The sequence below is a fragment of the Desmodus rotundus genome, chromosome 8, assembly GCF_022682495.2.
Source record: "Desmodus rotundus isolate HL8 chromosome 8, HLdesRot8A.1, whole genome shotgun sequence".
NCBI classification, from domain to species: domain Eukaryota; kingdom Metazoa; phylum Chordata; class Mammalia; order Chiroptera; family Phyllostomidae; genus Desmodus; species Desmodus rotundus.
In genome coordinates this window covers 46,934,618-46,955,075 of record NC_071394.1, presented here as the reverse complement: position 1 = coordinate 46,955,075, position 20,458 = coordinate 46,934,618, and the positions used below count along the sequence as shown (strand labels likewise).

The 20,458-nt window shown below is 36.8% G+C and overlaps 1 protein-coding gene across 1 annotated transcript in view; it reads left to right on the top strand.

Annotated features, from left to right (window-relative positions):
* RP1 (RP1 axonemal microtubule associated) overlaps positions 1–20,458 on the top strand; it is a 293,397-nt gene that overhangs the window by 186,140 nt on the left and 86,799 nt on the right. The window contains exon 25 of the mRNA XM_024572510.3: positions 13,238–13,401. Coding sequence (XP_024428278.3) covers positions 13,238–13,401 — 164 coding nt within the window. The remainder of the gene's footprint in view (positions 1–13,237; positions 13,402–20,458) is intronic.

The window sequence follows — 20,458 nt, the reverse complement described above, 5'->3', positions numbered from 1 at the left end:
TGTGGCATGCTAGTGAGTCAACAGTAAACTTGGTATTAGGTAAGATCTATAAACTCTGTCAAGTCTGATTTAACCATTTGATTCACCTGGTTCCTTAGAGAGCCTCTTGAATGTCTGTCACAATGCTTATAAATAATAAGGATAGAAAATATCTGCAAATCAGCTGGTCAACAAATATTAATTGAATTGCTTGCAATTGTTGGCATAGTATTGTATCGTGAAGTTCAGGATTTTCTAGTTCAATTGTATCTAGACTGATTGTACTTAGCTACAATAAAATGGCAAATGACAGAACACATGTTTAACTTTTATTTATTTTTTTATATTTAAGTATAGTTGGTATACAATATTATACTAGTTTCAGGTATACAAAACAATGATTTGACTTTCATGTATCTTACAATGTGATCGCCACACTAAGTCTAGTAATTATCTATCAAAATATTATTGACTATATTTTCCTTCACATTTTTATCATTCTCCATCCCCCTTCCCCTGGCAAATACCAGGTGATCACTGTTTCTATGGGTTTGTTTTTCTTTTATTTTGTTTGTTCTTTTAGATTCTACATGTAAGTGAAACAATATGGTATTTGTCTTTCTCTGTCTGACTTATCTCACTTAGCATAAGACCCTTGAAGTCCATCAAGTTTGTCACAAATGGCAAGATTTCAGCCTTTTTTTATTCCTGAGTAATATTCCATTATTAAATGTAACATTATTTCCCTGATGCAAGTTTTATTAAACCAATTAGAGATTTTCAAATAATCATTGAGAATGTATTGGGAGGGGAGAATAGCATTATGTGTTAAAAAGAAACATCTTAGTGAAGGAGTTACTGAGAACTCAGGTGTCCAGAATGATGATAGGTCTTACTCTCATTTCTAAATGTAAAAAATACTCACAGGGCAGTATGTGTCTATGGAGCATGTGAAAATAATAAAGATATCTATACATTGCCCCTGAAATCCTGAGGTAACCTGTGATGAGTAGAGTTTCATGCCTCGTATAGAGTTCAAACAGACCTGTCTTTATCCCCTGTTATGCTTGTACGTGGTGTGAGCTCAGTGTGAGAAGGTTTTACTACTGGAGTTGATAGCAGTTTTCCAAAGTGCACAAAATGATAACATAAATGCTATCTTAATTTATTTTTCTAACTAAACTAATCATAGGCCGAGTGGTAGCCCTTTTTAAAAGATGTTTTCTGTTATGCTCTGCTTGCCTCGACCTTCCTGTGCAGTAAGCCATTCTGCTTATAATACACATTGTCTTTCTCTAGTTCAGATACATCTTTTCTACATCCTCTCTCTCCCCAGCCCAACTCTGTTTGCTAAGTCCTACATTCAACATTTTCCTCCTTATTTATAGGTTCATTCCAACCCTTGGGAGACTCCAGCAATCTTTCCTGAAAACATTTTTATCTTTTCATGCTTCATTTGCAGGTCATCTGCATCCTCACCATGATTCTGCTAGGACTGTGTCACCAACCCAATCTTGAAGGGGCATTTCCTAGTAATCTTGGATAATACCTTACTGTGTCAGATTATCAATATGTCTATCATTCATTCCCACCTCAAGATTTGACAGTGATGTCTAAATAAACTTCTAAATTTTCCAGCTAAACACTTAATACCAAATGCCTCCAGCTCAGCATTTTTGCCCCAAATATTTGCTGTCCTAAAAAGCCCACTGTTTATTTGCTTTGTAGTTAAAATGCTATATTTCTAAAAAAAAAATTCACATGCTGGCTTCAAAATGATTCCATAATCAACACTTATATTAATACTTCTTTTTAAATTAAATTTATTGGAATGGCATTGGTTAATAGAATCACATAGATTTCAATTGTACATTTCTGTGATATGTGATCTGTATTTTGCATTGTGTGTACACCAACCAAAGTCAAATCATCTTCTGTCACCAAATACTTGGCCCCCTTTGTCCTCCACCCTCCTCTTCTCCCCTTCCTTCAGTAACCACCATACTGTTGTCTGTGTCTATGAGTTTCAGTTTTATATCCCACATGTAAGCAAAATCATATGGTTCTTAGCTTTTTCTGATTGAGTTATTTAGCTTACCATAATATTTTCAAGGTCCATCCATGTTGTCACAAATGGCAGTATTTCTTCCTTTCTTACGGCCGAATAGTATTCTGTAGTATATATGTACCATATCATCTTTATCCAATCCTCTGTTGAAGGACACTTTGGCTCCATGTCTTAGCCACAGTGAGTAATGCTTCAGTGAATATAGGGGTGCATATACCTTTGTGAATAAATGTTTTTGAGTTTCATGGGTAGATGCCCAGGAGAGGGATTCCTGGGTCATATGGTGACTCTGTTGTTAAATTTTGAGAAACAACAGACTGTTTTCCTTACTGGTTGTGCCAGAGTACATTTCCACCAGCAGTGAATGAAGGATCTCTTTTTCTCCACAACCTCTCCAATACTTGTTATTACTTGTCTCATTGATAATAGCCATTCTAACAAGGGTGAGGTGGCATCTCATTGTAGTTTTGATTTGAATTTTCCTAACAGCTCATAAAGTTGAACATCTTTTCAAACACCTGTTGGCCATTTGTATATCTTTTGAGGAGAGGTGTCTGTTCAGGTCCTCTGCCCATTTTTTAAATTGGGTTGTTTGGTTGGTGTTGAGCTTTATGTCTTCTTTATATATTTTGGATATTAACTCATTGTTAGAGCTGTTGTTTGCATATGTCATCTCCCATTTGGTTGGTTGCCTTTTTGTTTTGTTGTCAGCTTCTTTTGCTCTGCAAAAAGATTTTTAGTCCGATACAGTCCCATTCATTTATTTTTGCCTTTACTTCCCTTGCCTTTGGGGTAAAATTCATAAAATGTTCTCTATGATCAAAGTCCATAAGTTTATTAGTACATATGTTTTCTTCCATGTTTTCAGATCTTATATTTAGGTCTTTGATATATTTTGAATTAACGTTTTACACAGGCACAAACTGTGATCTAGTTTAATTCTTTTGCATGTGGCTTTCCAATTTTCCAGCACCATTTATTGAGGAGGTTTTCTTTTCTCCATTTTGTGGTTTTGGCTCCTTTGTCAAAAATTTTTCACCCAAATTCCTGTGGGTTGATTTTTATGCTTTCAGTTTTGTTCCTTTGATCTGTGTGTTTTTTTCAACAAATAACATGCTGTTTTTATTATCATAGCTCCGTAGTTTATTTTGAAGTCAGGTAGTGTGATACCTTTTTTTTGTTCTGTTTTCTTAGGATTGCTTTGGCCACTTGGGGTCTTTTGTCTCCCATACAAATTATTTTTTGTTCTCTTTCTTTAAAAAATCACATTGGGATTTTCATGGCAATTGCATTAAATCTCTATATTGCTTTGGGTAATATGGCCATTTTAGCTATGTTGATTCTTCCAATCCATGAACACAATTATCTTATTTCATTTTGTCATTTTCAACCTCTTTCAATAATGCTTTGTAGTCTTCAGTACATGGGTCCTCACTTTTTTGTTAAGTTTATTCCTCTGTATTTTATTCTTTTGTTGCAATTGCAAAGGGAATTTTTTCATTTCTTTTTCTGAAATTTTATGGTTAGTATAGGAAATAAGTGGATTTTTGTATATTGATTGTGTATCCTACAATTTTACTGCATTCGTTTATTGTTTCTAACAGTATTTTGGTGCAGTCTTTAGGGTTTTCTGTATACAGAATCATGTCATCCATAAAAAGTGACATTTTTACTTCTCTCCAGTTTGGGTGATTTTTATTTCTTTCTCATGCCTGATTGCTCTGGCTAAAGTGTCTAGAACTATGTTGAATAAGAGTGGTGAGGGTGGGCATCTTTTTCTTGTTCTTGATTTTAGAGGAAAAGCTTTCAGTTTTTTGACATTGAGTATGATATTTTCTAAGGGTTTGTCTTTTGTTGCCTTTATTTTGTTGAAGTACATTCCTTTTATATCTATTTTATTGAGTGTTTTGATCATAAATGGATGATTCATCTTATCAAATGCTTTTATGCGTCTATTGATAAGATCATATGATTTTTATACTTTGTTAATGAGGTGCATTACATTGATTGATTTTTGTGTTAAACTGTCCTTGTTCCCCTGGAATTAACCCCACTTGATTGTGATGTATTATTTTTTTCATTGTGGTATTTGATTTGCTAGTATTTTATTTAGGATTTTTGCATCTGTATTCATCCGATATATTGGTCTGTAGTTTATTTTTTTCTATTATCCTTGCCAGATTTTAGTATCAGTTATATTCACTTCATAAAATGTGGTAGGAAGTATTGCCTCATATTCAATTTTTTGGAAGAGTTTAAGAAGTGTATGTGTGAAATCTGTGGATGTTTATCTTGTCCTGAACTTTTACTTTTGGGAAGTTTTTGATGGTTGTTTCAATTTCTTCACTATTGGTCATTCTAGTTAGATTTTCTAATTCTTCATGATTCGGTCTAGGAAGGTTATATATTTCTAGGAACTTATCTATTTCTTTTATATTAATTGAATTTGGTGACACATAGTCTTTCATTGTTTTCTAGTACAATTCTTTGTATATCTGTGATGTCAGTCATAACTTCTCTTTCATTTCTAGTTTGGTTTATATGAGACTTTTCTCTTTTTTCCTTAGTGAGTCTAGCCAAAGGTTATCAATCTTATTAATTTTTTCAAAGAACCAGTTCTTTGATTTTTTGTAGTCTTTTTGTTCTTAATTTCAATTCTCTAATTTTATAATTTCCTTTCTTCTGCTGACTTTTATATGTTTTTGTTCTTTTTCTTCTAGTTCTCTTTTTAAGTATTTTTATTGATTATGCTATTACAGTTTTCCCAATTTTCCCCTTTTATCCCCCCTCCACCCTGTATCCCCAACCCTCCAGCATCTTCCCCACTGAGTTCATGTCCATGGGTTGTACATATGTTCTTTGACTTCTCTGTTTCCTATACCATTTTTTATCTCTCCCCATCTATTTTATGCCTACTAATTATGCTTCTTCTTCCCTGTACCTTTTTCCCCCTTGTCCTCTCTTTCCCCTCCATAGTGAAATCCCTCTATATGCTCTCCATTTCCCTGATTCTGTTCCTGTTCTAGTTTGCTTAGTTTTTGTTTTCATTGTTTTTATTTTCTTTTAGGTTCATTTGTTGATAGTTGTGAATTTGTTGTCATTTTACTGTTCATATTTTTGATCTTCTTTTTCTTAGATAAGTTTAGCATTTATCATTTAACCCTTCAAAATTTCATATAATAATGGCTTGGCAATGATGAGCTTCTTTAACTTGACCTTATGTGGGAAGCACTTTACCTGCCCTTCTATTCTAAATTAAAACTTTGTTGGATAGAGTAATCTGGATGTAGGTCCTTGCCTTTCATGACTTTGAATACTTCTTTCCAGCCCCTTCTTGCCTGCAGGTTTTGTTTTTTTTTTTTTTGAGAAATCAGCTGATAGCCTTATGGGAACTCTTTTGTAGGTAACTGACTCCTTTTTTCTGGATTCTTTTAGTATTCTCTCCTTATCTTTAATCTTGGATAACTTAATGATGGTGTGCTTTGGTGTGTTCCTCTTTGAGTCCAAGTTCTTTGGGACTCTTTGGGCTTCCTGGACTTCCTGGAAGTCTATTTCCTTTGCCAGATTGGGGAAGTTTTCCTTCATTATTTGTTCAAATAAAATCTTGCTGTTGTTCTTCTCCTTCTGGCACCCCTATAATTCAGATATTGTAACGCTTCAGGTTGTCCCAGAGGTTCATAAGTCACTCTTCACTTTTTTTTAATTCTTGTTTCTTCATTCTTTTCTGGTTGGATGTTTATTTCTTCCTTTTGTTCCAATTCATTGCTTTGAGTCCCGGTTTCCTTCCTGTCAATGTTGGTTCCCTGAATATTTTGCTTTATTTCATTTGGGGTATCTTTCATTTGTTTTTTTGTTTGTTTTTTTCATTTTTCGACCAAGTTCAATCAGATCTGTGAGCATTTTGATTACCAGGGCTTTAAATTCTCCATCAGATAGCTTGGCTATCTCCTACTTGCCTAGCTCTCTTTCTGAAGTTTTGCTCTGTTCTTTCATTTGGGCCATATTTCTTTGTCTTGGCACACCTGTTAAGTTGTAAGGGGGTGGGGCCTTACGTATTCACCAGGGCAGGACAACCCTGTTTGCTGCACTGTGACATTGCCTGTCGGGGAGGAGCCAGAAAGGGAACAATGCAGCTCACCTGCTTGTCTCCAGTGCACCATCCAAAGGACTCATGGTGGAGTTTCTTCCACCATGGCAATCCCCACTATAGTCCACTGTCAGCTCTGAGTCTCAGTTTCGCCTTCAGCCAACCCTGCCCATGCAGTCCACTGCCTTGCCATGGTTTTTCTCAGCTGGCCTTGCCTGCAAGGTCTGCTGCCTCATTGCAGGTTCTTACTGGTCTGGTTGTTCTGGTTGATTTTTTAAATTTCTTGGTTGTCGGAGTTCCATGCAGTTTGATTTTCTGGAGCTTCTGGTTGTTTATTGATTTTAGATTGGTTGTTATCCTCCTTTTAGTTGTGCAAGGAAGCAAGAGATTTCTACCTACACCTCCATCTTGAGCAGAACTCCTTCTTCTAGTTCTTTAGGATGTAACATAAGTTGTTTACTTGGGATTTCTCTTTAGTTCGCAGGCCAGTGGCTCTCAATCCACTGAGCCACACCAGCCAGGGCTACTTGGGATTTCTCTTGTTTCTTGAGATAGGCATACAATGGTTGTGTTGCATCTGAGAAATTTTGATACTCCTTGTGTTGCATCTGAGAAATTTTGATATGTCATATGGTCATTTTCATTTATCTCTATATGTCTTTTGATCTCACTTTTTATTTCTCCTTTGACCCAGTCTTTTTTTGTAGTATGTTATCTAATACTCACATATTTGTAGGTTTCTTTAATTCCTTTTTGCAGTTATTTCATATTTTAAAGTATTGTGGTCAGAGCATATGCTTGCTATAATTTCCATCTTCTTGAATTTGCTAAGGTTGGTTTTGTAACCCACCACATGGTTTATTCTTGAGAAGAATGTATAATCTGAAGTTCTGAGATGAAAGGTTCTATAAATGTCAATTATGTTCATTTGGTCTAATGTATCATTTAAGGCTGATATTTCTTTATTGATTTGCTATTTGGATGACCTCTCTAGAGTTGTCAATAGTTCCCCAGCTATGACTGTGTTTTTTCCTCAGTTTCTCCCTTTAGTTCTATTAGTAGTTACTTTACATATTTCTGTGCTTACTGATTGGGTACATATATATTGTGTTATATCTTCATAATGTAGTGTACTCTGTTATAAAATGTCATTATAAAATGTCCATCTTTGTCCCTTGTTATCTTGGAATCTATTTTGTCGATGAAGGTGTGGCCACACCTGCTTTTCTGTGCATGTTATTTGCTTAAACAGTCATTTTCCACCTCTTCACTTCGAGTCTAACTTTGTCTTTGCAGCTTAGATGGGTCTCATGAATACAGCATACAGTTGTGCTTTTTAAAATATATTTTATTTATTATACAATTACCGTTGTCCCAATTTTCCCTCTTCATTCTCCTCCACTTGGTATCCCCCATTCCCTTCAGCAATCCCCCAACTTACTTCATGTCCATAGGTCATACATATAAGTTCTTTGGCTACTCCATTTCCAATATTGTTATTAACATAGCCCTGTCTACTATGAACATTGGGGTGCACAGGTTCTTTTGGATTGGTGTTTCAGTGTTCTTAGGGTATAATCCCAGCAGCGGAATTGCTGGGTCAAAGGGCAGTTCCATTTTTAGTTTTCTGAGGAAATTCCATATTGTTTTCCACAGTGGCCTCACCAGTCTGCATTCCCACCAACAGTGCACTAGGGTTCCCTTTTCTCCGCATCCTCTCCAACATTTGTTTGTGGATTTGTTTATGTTGGCCACTCTGACTGGTGTGAGATGATACCTCATTGTGGTTTTAATTTGCATCTCTCTGATGGCTAGTGATGCTGAGCATCTTTTCATATGTCCGAAGTGCCCATCAGCAAACGAGTGGATCCAAAAACTATGGTATATTTACACAATGGAATTCTACGCAGCAGAGAGAAAGAAGGAGCTTATACCCTTTGCAACAGCATGGATGAAACTGGAGAGCATTATGCTAAGTGAAATAAGCCAGGCGGTGAGGGACAAATACCATATGATCTCACCTTTAACTGGAACATAATCAATAGAAGAAAAAAGCAAACTAAATATAACCAGAGACATTGAAGTTAAGAACAATCTAACAATAGCCAGGGCGGGGGGCGGGGGGGGCGGGGACAGTAGGAAGAGGGGATTACAGGAACTACTATAAAGGACACATGGACAAAACCAAGGGGGAGGGTGGAGGTGGGTTCACCTGGGGTGGGGTGGAGGGATGGGGAGAAAAGGCATACAACTGTAATTGAATAACAATAAAAATTTAAAAAAAAAAAAAAAAAAAACATAGCCCTGTCTAATTGGCACCTACCAATTTGTACTTCGTAATTCCCACACCTTTACCCCAATTCTTCCCCTTCCCCCTCCCAACTGATAATCATCCAAATGATCTCCATATCTATGATTCTGTTTCTGTTCTGCTTGTTTGCTTAGTTTGATTTTTGAGTCAATTGTTGATAGTTGTGAATTGTTGATAGTTGAGTCTTAAATGACACAACTTAAATATATCCCTTTAAAATTTCATATAATAATGGCTTGGTGATGATGAATTCCTTCAGTTTCACCTTGTCTGGGATGCCCTTTATCTGGTCTTCTAAATTATAAATTATAATTCTAAATTATAGCTTTTCTGGATAGAGTAATCTAGGTTGTAGGTCCTTGTTTTTCATCACTTTAAATACTTCTTACCAGTCCTTTCTAGCCTGCAAAGTTTCTTTTGAGAAATCAGCTGACCATCTTATGGGAACTCTTATGTAGGTAACTATCTGCTTTTCTCTTGCTGCTTTTAAGATTCTCCTTTTATCTTTTAACCTTTGGCATTTTAATTATGATGTATCTTGATGTGGTCTGCTTAAGGTCCATCTTGTTTGGGACTCTGTACTTCTGGCCTTGTATGCTTATTTTCCACCAAATTAGGTAAGTTTTCTTTCATTATTTTTGCAAGTAAGTTTTCAATTTTTGCTCTTTCTCTTGTTCTGACATCCCTGCGATTTAGATGTTGGTACATTTGAATATGTCCCAGAGGCTCCTTATCCTCATTTTTTGAAATTCTTTTTCTTTTTTGCTGTTCTAATTGAATGTTTTTTCCTTCCTTATGTTCCAAATCATTGATTTGATTCTTGGCCCCTCCTCTATTCTTCATCCCTCCTCTATTGGTTCCTGTAAATTTTTCTTTATTTCACTTAGTGTAAACATCATTTCTTCTGGTTCGTTTTTATGCTGTTGAAGTACCTAGTGAGTTACTTGAGCATCCTAATCTCCAGTCTTTTAAACTCTGTACCTTATAGATTGCTTATCTCCAGTTTGTTTAGTTCTTTTCCTGGAGTTTTGTTTTGTTCTTTCATTTGGACCATATTTCTTTGTCTCCTTATTTTGGAAGCCTCTCTGTGTTTGTTTCTGTGTCTTAAATAGAGCTTCTTTGACTCTCTGTGTTAGTTAGCATGGCCTATTGTAAATAAGTTCACCATTAAGTCGGGCGGGGTGGAGCCATAGGTAATCGCCAGGGCAAGGTAAGCATTGTCTCCACTCTGTGGCTTTTTGTAGGGGAGGGCTTGCAGATGGGACAGTGCTGCAGCCTGGCCTCTAGAGATTTTTCTGGGAGGAAGTTGTCCCTGATGCTAGTCACTTCAACCTCCCCATATGTCACTGGTGCCCTTCCAGCTGTTGCCCTGGTGCTGAATCCCAGATGGAGTGAGTCTGCAGAAGTCCTAAATCCATTGCAGGCCTTTTAAGAAGAGATGCCTGAGAATCCCACAGTTTCTTCTTCTGCCCCAACTGCCACTGGTTTTTACAGCCAGAAGTTTTGGGGACTTACCTTTCTGGTGCTGTTACCCTGGGCTGGGTGGTTTGGTATGGGTCAGGGATCCCTTGTTCCAGAGGTAACCTTCCCAGTTTTATCCACTAGACATGGGTATAGGGACACTCGTTTCACATCTCTGTGCCTCTCTGCACCTATCTGTGTGGCTCCAATTCTCTGTCCTTCCTACCTGGTTGGATGAATTTGGCTTCTTTAATTCCTTGTTAGACTTCTTTAGAGGTTAATTTTCTGATGATTTTTGGTGATATTTGTTTTGTAGTCTAGTTGTAATTTTTGCTGAGGTTGTGCCAGGAGGCAAGCCATGTTTACCTACACTTCTATCTTGACCAGAAGTCCCCAGTTGTGTTTCATTTTTTGATTTAATCTGTTACTCTGTGCCTTTTTATTAGTGAATTCGCTCCATTTCTATTCAGGGTAATGATTGTTGTATGAGGATATCCTATAGCCCTTTTATCTTTTGTTTTCTGGTAGCCCTGTGCCTCTTTTGGTTCTTCTCCTCTATTGACGCAGATCTCGGCCCGCAAGATCTGCTGTTGAGGTTTCAGTATTCAAACACACATACACACGGACTATAGAAATCTGGTGGAGGAAAAGGGGCTATGTGGCCACTCTCCAAGTTAGAGAGAGACCCCTTCACCCCCTCTTGGACAGGCTTTATTGTTTTTCTAGGCCTCCTACATCAAAGATGGCCCTCATTTATTATTCATAGGTTTGTTTGGGGTGGTTATCTTTGCAGACACAGGAGAGGAAATCACTGAGTAAATCAAAGGGGGATATTTGCAATGTAAAAGGAGAAAAAGGCTTTGTGCCATACCTGGGGGTCTAGCCCAGATTCTGGGAAGATAGATACTCAGTAAACATTTGCTTCCTCAATTCAGGGTGAGGGAGTTTTTTAGCAAGAGCAAGTCTCATAGCTGTCTGGGTACAATGCAGGCCTGATTTCCCACTGGAGAACTTATCCATGGACGTGGTCCTGCCTGCCTTCTTTGCTCCCCACTGGTTTTCCAAGTTGGGGCTGAGCCACATTTCCCATGCTTGGAACAGTTCCCCACACTCTATGTTCCTCACTGTTGTTTTTGTTTGGTGGTGTTACATACTTCTTTTCTCTGTTTCCTTTTTTAAAGCTGTGTGTCACATTGTGTGTGTGTATGTGTGGTTATTATTAGGTTTATGAAAAAGAAATTTTGACATATACAGTAATTCTTTTTCTTTTGAATGTGATCTCCATCATCCTTTGCCAATTCAGAACTGTAGTCCTTCCTCTTTTATGGTTTTGTTGTCACAAATTATTCCTGCATATGCTGTAAATTTGTTGGTGATTTTACTAGTGATTTTGTGACCTTTTCTCTTTGTTACAGGTAGAATAATGCCCTTGAGTATTTCATGCACTTGAGGACTCCTAGTGACAAATTTCCTCAGTTTCTATATGTCTAGAAAAGTTTTTACTTCTCCTTCGTATTTAAAGGATAACTTGGCTGAATATATTGTTCATGGCTGGCAATTTCTCTGTTTCAGTAATTTATTTCAGAAAGTTTGAATATTTGGTTCCACTCTCTTCTAGCTTGTAGAATTTCTGCTGAGAAGTTTGATGATAACCTAATTGACTCTCCTTTATAGGTTACTTTCTTTTTTTCACTGGCTGACTTGGGAAATCTTTCTTTGTCATTCATAGTTTTAAAACAATGTGCCTCCTTGAAGGTCTGTTTGGACTGAGGTAACTAGATGTTCTGTTTGCTTCTTGCATTTAAGGATCTAGTTCTTGTTGGAGGTTTGGGAAGTTCTCGTCAACTATATGAATAGGCTGTCTGTTTCCTTTTCACTCTCTTTTTTCTGGCATGCCTACTATTCTTATATTGTTCTTTATGATTAAGTCAGATAGTTCTCATAGAAAAATTTTTATGCTCAAGTCTCTTCTTCCCTCTGCATCATTTCTATGTTTCTATCTTTGATATCATTAATTATTTCCTCTATCTGGTACATTTTATTTCCAATGCTTGCTAGTTCATTCTTGATTTTTTCTTTACTAAATTATTAATCTCTAGAATTTTTGTTTGACTTTTTTGTTTCAATATCTTTGATAAAGTACTCATTTTGTTCATTAACTTGTTTTCTGAGTGCATTAAATTACCTGTCTGTATTTTCTTGCATCTCATTGAGTAATTTCAGAACTGCAATATTGAACTGTCTGTCATTTATGTCACATATTATCATGTGTTTAAGTTTGTTTTCTAGAGTTTTGTTTGTTTGTTTTCTGAGCTGCCTCCCTTTCTTGGTTATTCATGGTATTTGATGAGTTCCTTCTCTGCCTAGGAATCTCTGTATGATGGCACTTCTCTAGCAGATTAATACAAAGAGGTCTTTCTATTATTTTCCAGTAGATGGCATTAAATCACAACTTTTTTACCTCTGTGAAATCTCAATGCAGACCCTGACAGTGCCTTTGGCTGTGGTTAGTGTAGCTGTGATGCATGGGGGTGGGGTTGGCTGGGGGAACTTGGCAGACTTCTTTGTTTTACCCTCCTAGTTATGATGACCTGATATTTGACAGGTCTCCCCTGTGCCCTGACCCAGTACGAGTAACAGAATACACCCTTTGCTCAGGGAAGATTGTGATTCTGTAGTACTAGTTCTTGGGTTTGTAGATAGTGGGTTCTGGAACCCAAAAACAAGGGCAAAGGAAGGCAAGTTCTGGTAATCTATGGGGTGGCAAGACTCTGTCTTTGTTTCCCTGTCTGGAATGCCAGCCACCCAACAACCACAGCAGCACCCCAGCACTGTGTGTCCTTGCCCAGATCTCTCGGCTCACCTGCAACTCACACTGCTCACTCCTACAGTAATGCCCACCAAATCTCTGTGCTCCTCCTGGCTGAAGGGAGTGCCAGCCACAACTGGATTTCTCCTCTCTCCCAGCTGAGCCCCATGGTGAGCTCCCAGCTGCAGACTATGTCTGTGGTTCATCTCAGCCCTTCTCTCTATTCTCCTCCTCTGTTTGCTTTCACTTGCCCACCGTTACATGCTACAGTGTGCAGATCTTTCAGGTGTGCCTATGCATTGATCAGGGAATTTTTGCTGAATTATAGCTGTTCAAATTGTTGAAACATCAAGGGGAGAGACAATGTGGATATCTCACACAACCATTTATCTGATGTCTCTCCTTAGTCTTGATTTAACAAATTACTCATTTCACCACTAAGTAGATTAAGTAGAATTTCTCATTTCCTTATATTAATATGGTTTCCTCCACAATTTCATATTTATTTTTTTTCCTTTGCAGAAGGAGATTGGAAGGTGACCGTTGTTACTGGGGATCTTGAAAATGCGGGCACCTCGGCAACAGTATCCCTTTATGTCTATGGGGAAGCAAGATGTTCAGGTCCAATTATTTTGGGTTCTGGGAAACACCAGCTGTTTAACCCAAACAGTGCAGATATATTCAAGGTAAAGTTCATATACTATAACCTTCTTGTTAAGATATCGTATGATACACATTCCCTAAGATGAAGTTGAGAATTTTTCTGTTTGCTTTGCATTTGCATTACAATATCTTGATAAACAGAAAATTGACTTATCCTAAGGGAGCTGGAAAACAAGAGTAATAACAGAAATAGAACTTTTAAATTCTTACCCACTTTTCATTTGCCTAAAGGCAACAAAGTGTATGAACACTAAAATATCTAAAATTTAGAATGGAAAATTTACTTCTAATCCACTATCAGGTCAAATATTTCCATTTTTGACTATCTTCTTGCCCTTGTTCATGTCTTTGGAGTATGATACTATGATGAAAGGTGGTGAGCCTCATGGCTAAGATGTGGTGTGAGGAGTCAGGTGGTGAAGATTTGAGTGTTGACTTCAGCAGTTACTAGCTTGTGACTTTGACAGTTACTGAATTGCTATAAGCCTCAATAACACTTACCTCAGAGGGTTATCATGACAATTAATGAATTAATCCATATAAAGTATTTAGTGCAGTGCCTGAAATCCTCAATGAATGTTTGCTATAAATATTATAGTACATAAAGAGTTTTATAGCTTTGTATTTACAAAAGGACCTATATAGTCTTCATAATTATACATTTTATTAATCAAATATTAAGTATATGAAATTTACCATTTCACTTGCTATTAATAGATATTTAAATGGCTTCTAGAGACTTACTATTATAAACAATCCTATAATGAATGTAATTTTTACCTTAGTTTCTTTTTTTTTCTAACCAAAGCTATCTTATTTCCTTATAACAAATTCTGAGAAATGAGATTACTTTTGATCCATTCTGACAAAGTACTTTTTAAAAGTGCCTAATTTATAGTTCTGTGCCTGGCAGAACATAGTAACCAATTGGTAAATTTTAATTCTTATTAAATTATGAATATAAACCCCAAATTATGGTATCTGTTTCTGTCATACATAGTGTTTAATTGTTCAACAGCTTTTTTTTAATCATCACCCAAGGATATGTTTATTGATTTTATAGAAAGAGGAATCACGGGAGAGAGGGAGGGAGAAAGAGAGAGAGAAAGAAACACTGATGTGAGAGAGAAAATTTGGTCGGTTGCCTCCTGTAGGTGCCCTGACCAGGGATCGAACCTGCAGCCTAGGGATGTGCCTTGACAGGGAATCAAACCCACAACCTTTTGGTATATGGGATGATGCTCCAACCAACTGAGCCACCTGTCCAGGGAAGTATTTAATATTGTTAAATTAAAATTTCTCAATACCTTTTTGCAAGTTACAGTATATGACTGTGGATCATGCAAGTTATCTGTGCTTGTTACATTTTAACTTTAAAAGGTTTATTAAAATATAATTGGCATACTATAATATGCATGCATTAAAATATAGTTCATGGTGCTTAGTATGTTCAGAGGTATACAACCATCACCACACTGTAGTTTTAGAACATTTTTACAGTTTTTTAAAAAATTTGTTTAATTGTATTTTGCCATTACCATTTAGCCCCCTTATATCCCCTCCGACAACTACTACAATGTTGTCCATAATTATTCCAAAAGAAAGCCCATACCCATTAGTAGTAAAGTCCTCTATCCTCCAGCTTTAGAAAACCAAGAATCTTCTTCCTATCTCTGTAGATTTGCCTATTCTAAATAGTTTGTAGAAATGGAATCATAAACATGGAGACTATGTGTATGGCTCTTTTCCCTTTTACTTAGAATAATATGCTAAGGTTAATCCTTAATTGCTTATGGCTACAAAGTTGTCCATTGTATGGTTATGTCATATTATATTTATCTATTTGTCAGTTAATTTGGATTGTTTTTACTTCTCACCTATGAATATGATTATTATGAATAATCTTGGTATGAATATCCACATACAAGTTTTGTGTAGATAAAAGTTATCATTTCTCTTGGGTAGATACCTAGGAATAGAATTACTGCAGCATTTGTTAACTCTATGTTTAACACTTTGAGGAACTGTCAAACTGTTTTCCATGGTACTTGAACCATTTTTACATTCTCACCAGTAATGTACAAGGGTTCCTGTTCCTCTACATTCTTGTAGAAATTTATTATTGTCTGTTTTTTTATTCTGTTCATCCTAGTGGGTATGAAGTAATGTCTCATTGTGATTTTGATATTCATTTCCTTAATGACTAATTATGTTGAGCATCTTTTTATGTGCTAGTTGGGTATTTGCATATTTTCATTGGAGAAATGTTTATTCAAATCCTTTCATTTTCATTGGATTATTTAATATTTTCACTAATAAGTTTGAATTTTTAAATATATTTTAAATATGAGTGTTTTATTACATATATGACTTATAAATGCTTTCTCCCATTTTGTGGGTTATCTTTTAATTTGCTTTTTAAATTATATTATATAAATTATGCTATTATGGTTGCCCCCATTTCCCCCCTGTCCCCCTCCACCCAGCACCCCCACTCCCTCAGGCAGTTCATGTCCATGGGCCATGTATAAAAGTTTTTTGGCTTTTCCATTTCCTAAACTGTACTTCATATCCACATGACTATTCTGTAACTACCAATTTGTACTTCTTAATTCCTTCACCTTTTTTCCCATTCTCCCAATCACTCCTCCCATGTAGCTGAATTAAACCGTTCTTCATATGTATTATTCTGTTTCTGTTCTGCTTGTTTGCTTAGTTTGTTTTTTAGATTCAATTTTAATAGATATATATTTATTGCCATTTTATTTGTTCATAGTTTTGATCTTTTTCTTAAATAAGTCTCTTTAACATTTCATGTAATAATGGCTTGGTGATGATGAAACCCTTTAGCTTTTTCTTGTCTGGGAAGCTCTTTATCTACTCTACAATTCTAAATGATAACTTTGCTGGATATAGTATCCTTGGTTGTAGGTCCTTGCTTTTCATCATCTGACTATCCCTACTAGCTGCAGAGTTTCTTTTGAGATATCGGCTGACAGTCTTATAGGAACTCCCTTGTAGGTAACTAACTGCTTTTTTTCTTGCTGCTTTTAAGATTCTCTCTTTACCTTTAACCTTTAGTATTTTAACTATGATGTGCCTTGGTTTGGTCCTTTTGTGTCCATCTTGTCTGAGATTCTGTTTCCTGGACTTGTATGTCTATTTCCTTCACCAAATTAGGGGAGTTTTCTCTCATTATTTTTTCAAATAGATTTCCACTTTCTTGCTCTTTTTGTTTTCCTTTTGGCACCCCTATGATGTGAATATTGGAACACTTGAATTCGTCCCAGAGACTCCTTTCACTATCCTTATTTTTTTAATTCTTTTTTATCTTTGTTGTTTTGATCAATTTTTTTAGTTTGTCATGTTCCAAATATTTGATTTGATTCTTGGCTTCATCCACTCTACTGTTCTTCCCTGTAATTTTTATTTCAATTAGTGAATCCTTCATTTCTGATTGGACTTTTTTTATGCTGTTAATGGTACTCACTAAGTTCCTTGAGCATGTTTATTAACAGTGTTTTGAAATCTGCATCTGAAGGACTGCTAATCTTCATTTTGTTCTTTTTCTGGAGTTTTGTTGTGTTCTTTCAGTTGGGCTATGCTTCTTTGTCTCCTCATTTGGCAGACTCTCTGCGTTTGTTTCTATGTATTTGGTAGAGCTGCTATGACTTCCTGGCTTGGTAACATGGCCTAATGCAGTAAGTTCCTTGTGAGGCCCAGTGGCACAGCCTCCCCTATCACCCAAGCTGAGTACTCATGGTATACCCTCTGTGTGGGCTTATTATATCCTCCTCTTGTTTTTGAGCCTTGACCGCTATTGGCAGGTCAATGGGATGGATTTACCCAGGCCAGTCAACTGCAAGGACTGCTATGACCACAGACTACCACACTTCACTATCTATGGTGGATCAGCTGTGCAGGGCCAACTTCACAGAGCAGGGCTTACTTCAGCAAGGCTCTGATACCCTCTTGTGTTCTGTATGGGGCCACTTGGCATAAGCTATCAAGCAACCAGTAGCTGGCTGCTTATTGTGCTGTACTTGGAGGTGCCCTATTGAGGTCAGGCTGTGAACCAAGGCCAGCTGCTGCTAGTGCCAGGAGTGGGGCCACTTAGCAAGGTATGGGGGCTCATTGAGGCCAGCTTCCACTTGTTTGACATGATTTAGGAAGATGAGAACCATGTGCCAAGACAAGTTATTTGTAACAAGAAGCCACTATTAACCACTTGGGTGAGCCTATAAGTTAGGTGTGTCAGAGAGTCTCAGGGATCACTAGGGAGAGGCAAACAATGTGATCCAGATTGATGAAGTCACAGATATGGTGCTCTGTGGATTTTTGGGGTAGGACTCAGCACAATGGCTTCTCCCAGCATCTCTGGCTTAGAAAAAGCTGTCCCCCAGCTCTCACCCTGATGCCACTTCACTTCCTTCCTGTATGCCACTGGTGCTTTTTAAGCTGTTGCTATAGTGTTGAAGCTCAAGGTGAGTGTGTCTGAGTAAGTCTATGTGCAGGTTCTTTAAGAAGAACTGCCTCGGAATCCAGCCATTTCTTCTCATGATTTAATATGTACTGGTTTTTACAGTCAGAAGCCAGAGGGATTTATCTTCCTGGCACTGGAACCCTGGGCTTGGAAGCCTGGTGTGGGGCTAGGACCCCTTGCTCCCAAGATATTCCTCCCAATTTTTATCCACCATACATTGATGTGGGACCAGCCTGTTCCACATATTCGCATATCCACCCCTCATACCAGTCTGGATGAATGTGTTTTCTTCTTTAGTTCTGTGATTACAGAACCTCCATTCAACTGGATTTCTGCTGTCTCTGAGTGATGGTTGTTCTAAAGTTTAGTTGTAATTTTGATGTGGTAGTGTGAGGTGGCAAACCATGTTTACCTATGTTGACATCTTGGAGATCTAGCTCTTATATAATTCTTCATTAATTTCAATTTGGAGAAATTTCACACTGTGACAGTAGCATCCAAACATCCATAGCTAGTAGATTGTAGAGCTATGATTCAAACCTCTGTCTGCAGTCTGCTTCCAGAGTCCAGGCAGTCAGAAGTGAGCAGAGCAAGGACGATGGGCCAGATACAGAAGGTCACCAGGGTGGAAAGCCTGATGTGCCTTGTAATGGGCAAAACTGGGAAAACAAGGACCTTGCCTCTAGGGTAACCTTTCCTCCCCAAGCAAATCCACTCTTAATTTTCCTGATGGTATGAATTTCAGTTATATCTGGTGTCATTTTAATTCAATCCAAAGGATTCCCTTTAGTATTTCTTATATGGAATTTCTGACATTGATGAATTTTCTGTTTTTTCCTTTATCTGGGAATGTCTTAATTTGGATATAAAATTCTTGGTTGGCATTTTTTTTCTTCCAGCTTTTGAAGATGTTATCCTACTGCTTTCTGGCTTTCATGATTTATGATGGGATGACAGCTGTTAATTTTATTGAAAATCCCTTGTATGTGATGAAATTTTTTTTCCTGCTTTTAAGATTCTCTCCTTACTTTTGGCTTTCAATAGTTAGCCTATGTTGTATATGTATGTAAAATGTCTTCCTGCAGTTTTTCTCAGCTACCATATTTGCAGTGTTGCTGTTTCTAAGGATAGTGTGGAGCTGGGTAGAGATAAATGGAAGTAGATCAAGTTACAATGCACAAACCCTTCTGTCCTTAACAAGGTTCATAGTTGTTTTTGAATAAATGCTCCACAGATTGTTTCAAGACTTTGATTAATTTCTAGAGTCTTGAAAATTTTATTTCAATAATTTTGCCATTATTCTATGGAGGAATGTATTTGTGGAAGGCCTCAATATGACATTCTTGAAATCTTTTTCTACCTATTTTTATCTTCATTATATTTTGCTCTATATTATTGAAATTTCTATTTCTCTATAAACATTCTCTATTTATGGCTGTGATTCTATTATCTCCTGAAAACAGGAAATAGCTCAAAGTAAATGTGACTTTGAGACTAAAATATGTCATGTGACCAAATCCAATGGAAATTAAGGGACATCAGCCAAGTGGAGTTGAACCATTGACTATCTCATTACTGTCATAACAGTGAAAATTTTCCCTTTGTATAACTGGTTCATGATATACGTGGCAATGTAGGGAAACTCTAATGTTCCCCTGACCCAATCACAGGTCTTAAAGGGGCACTTGAGTGTAGGATGGTATAAAGCATAGAGGAGGATTCTAGTTTCAAGAAAGGAATTGCAAAGTGATGGAAGACTGTATAGTAATTTTGGAAGCTACCCTCCATAGACTATAAAGTCAGCACATAGGAGGACCTGAAATTCCATTGAGAGCTAGGCTGAAGGGAATGAGGCATCCTCAGAAAAAAAATAAGCAGGACAGAAAACAAAACAAACAGTTCATTATAGCACAAGGTTTTAGAGAGTAGTTGGAGGGGATTTGCTAGACTGCAGGACTAGACCTCATTCATTTGCTAAATACTGAATCTTATCCATTGACTAGCATACACTAGGCACTCATGAATATCTGTTGAAAGCATGAAAGTTTAATGGAAATGACTTTGCTAGAATTTGTTTAATATTTGTTGCTTTTACCTGAGGCATTCATTGTTGAATTACTCTTATGATCATTCTCACCTTGAGGGCATAATAAAGGCATCCCATGTATTTTATAGGATTATTATTTACTTATAAACCTTCCCAGAGATCTAGCTGAGCTTTTTATTGCATTTTTGTAATAACTAAATAGTGTTCTCTGTTGCTTGGGAAAAGTTAGTGGCTAGTCATTCACAGAAAGTAGTTTCCTGTTTCTGGTTTACTACTGTATGAAGTCAATTAATTTTGTAGATAAATAAGTTTAATATTTATTATGGACTCATAGGGCACTTACACAATTATTTGACTATCCCTATGAACTTGTATAAAATGAATAATACATAATACACTTTTTTGCCTTTTTAAATGTAATTCATATCAGCAAGGAATTAGAAGATATGTATTTGAGTTTGAACTCTTATTCTTTACTAGCTAAGGACATATAAACAAACCACTTAACATTTCTAAGCTTTAATTTCCTCCTTTGTAAAATCAGTACAAT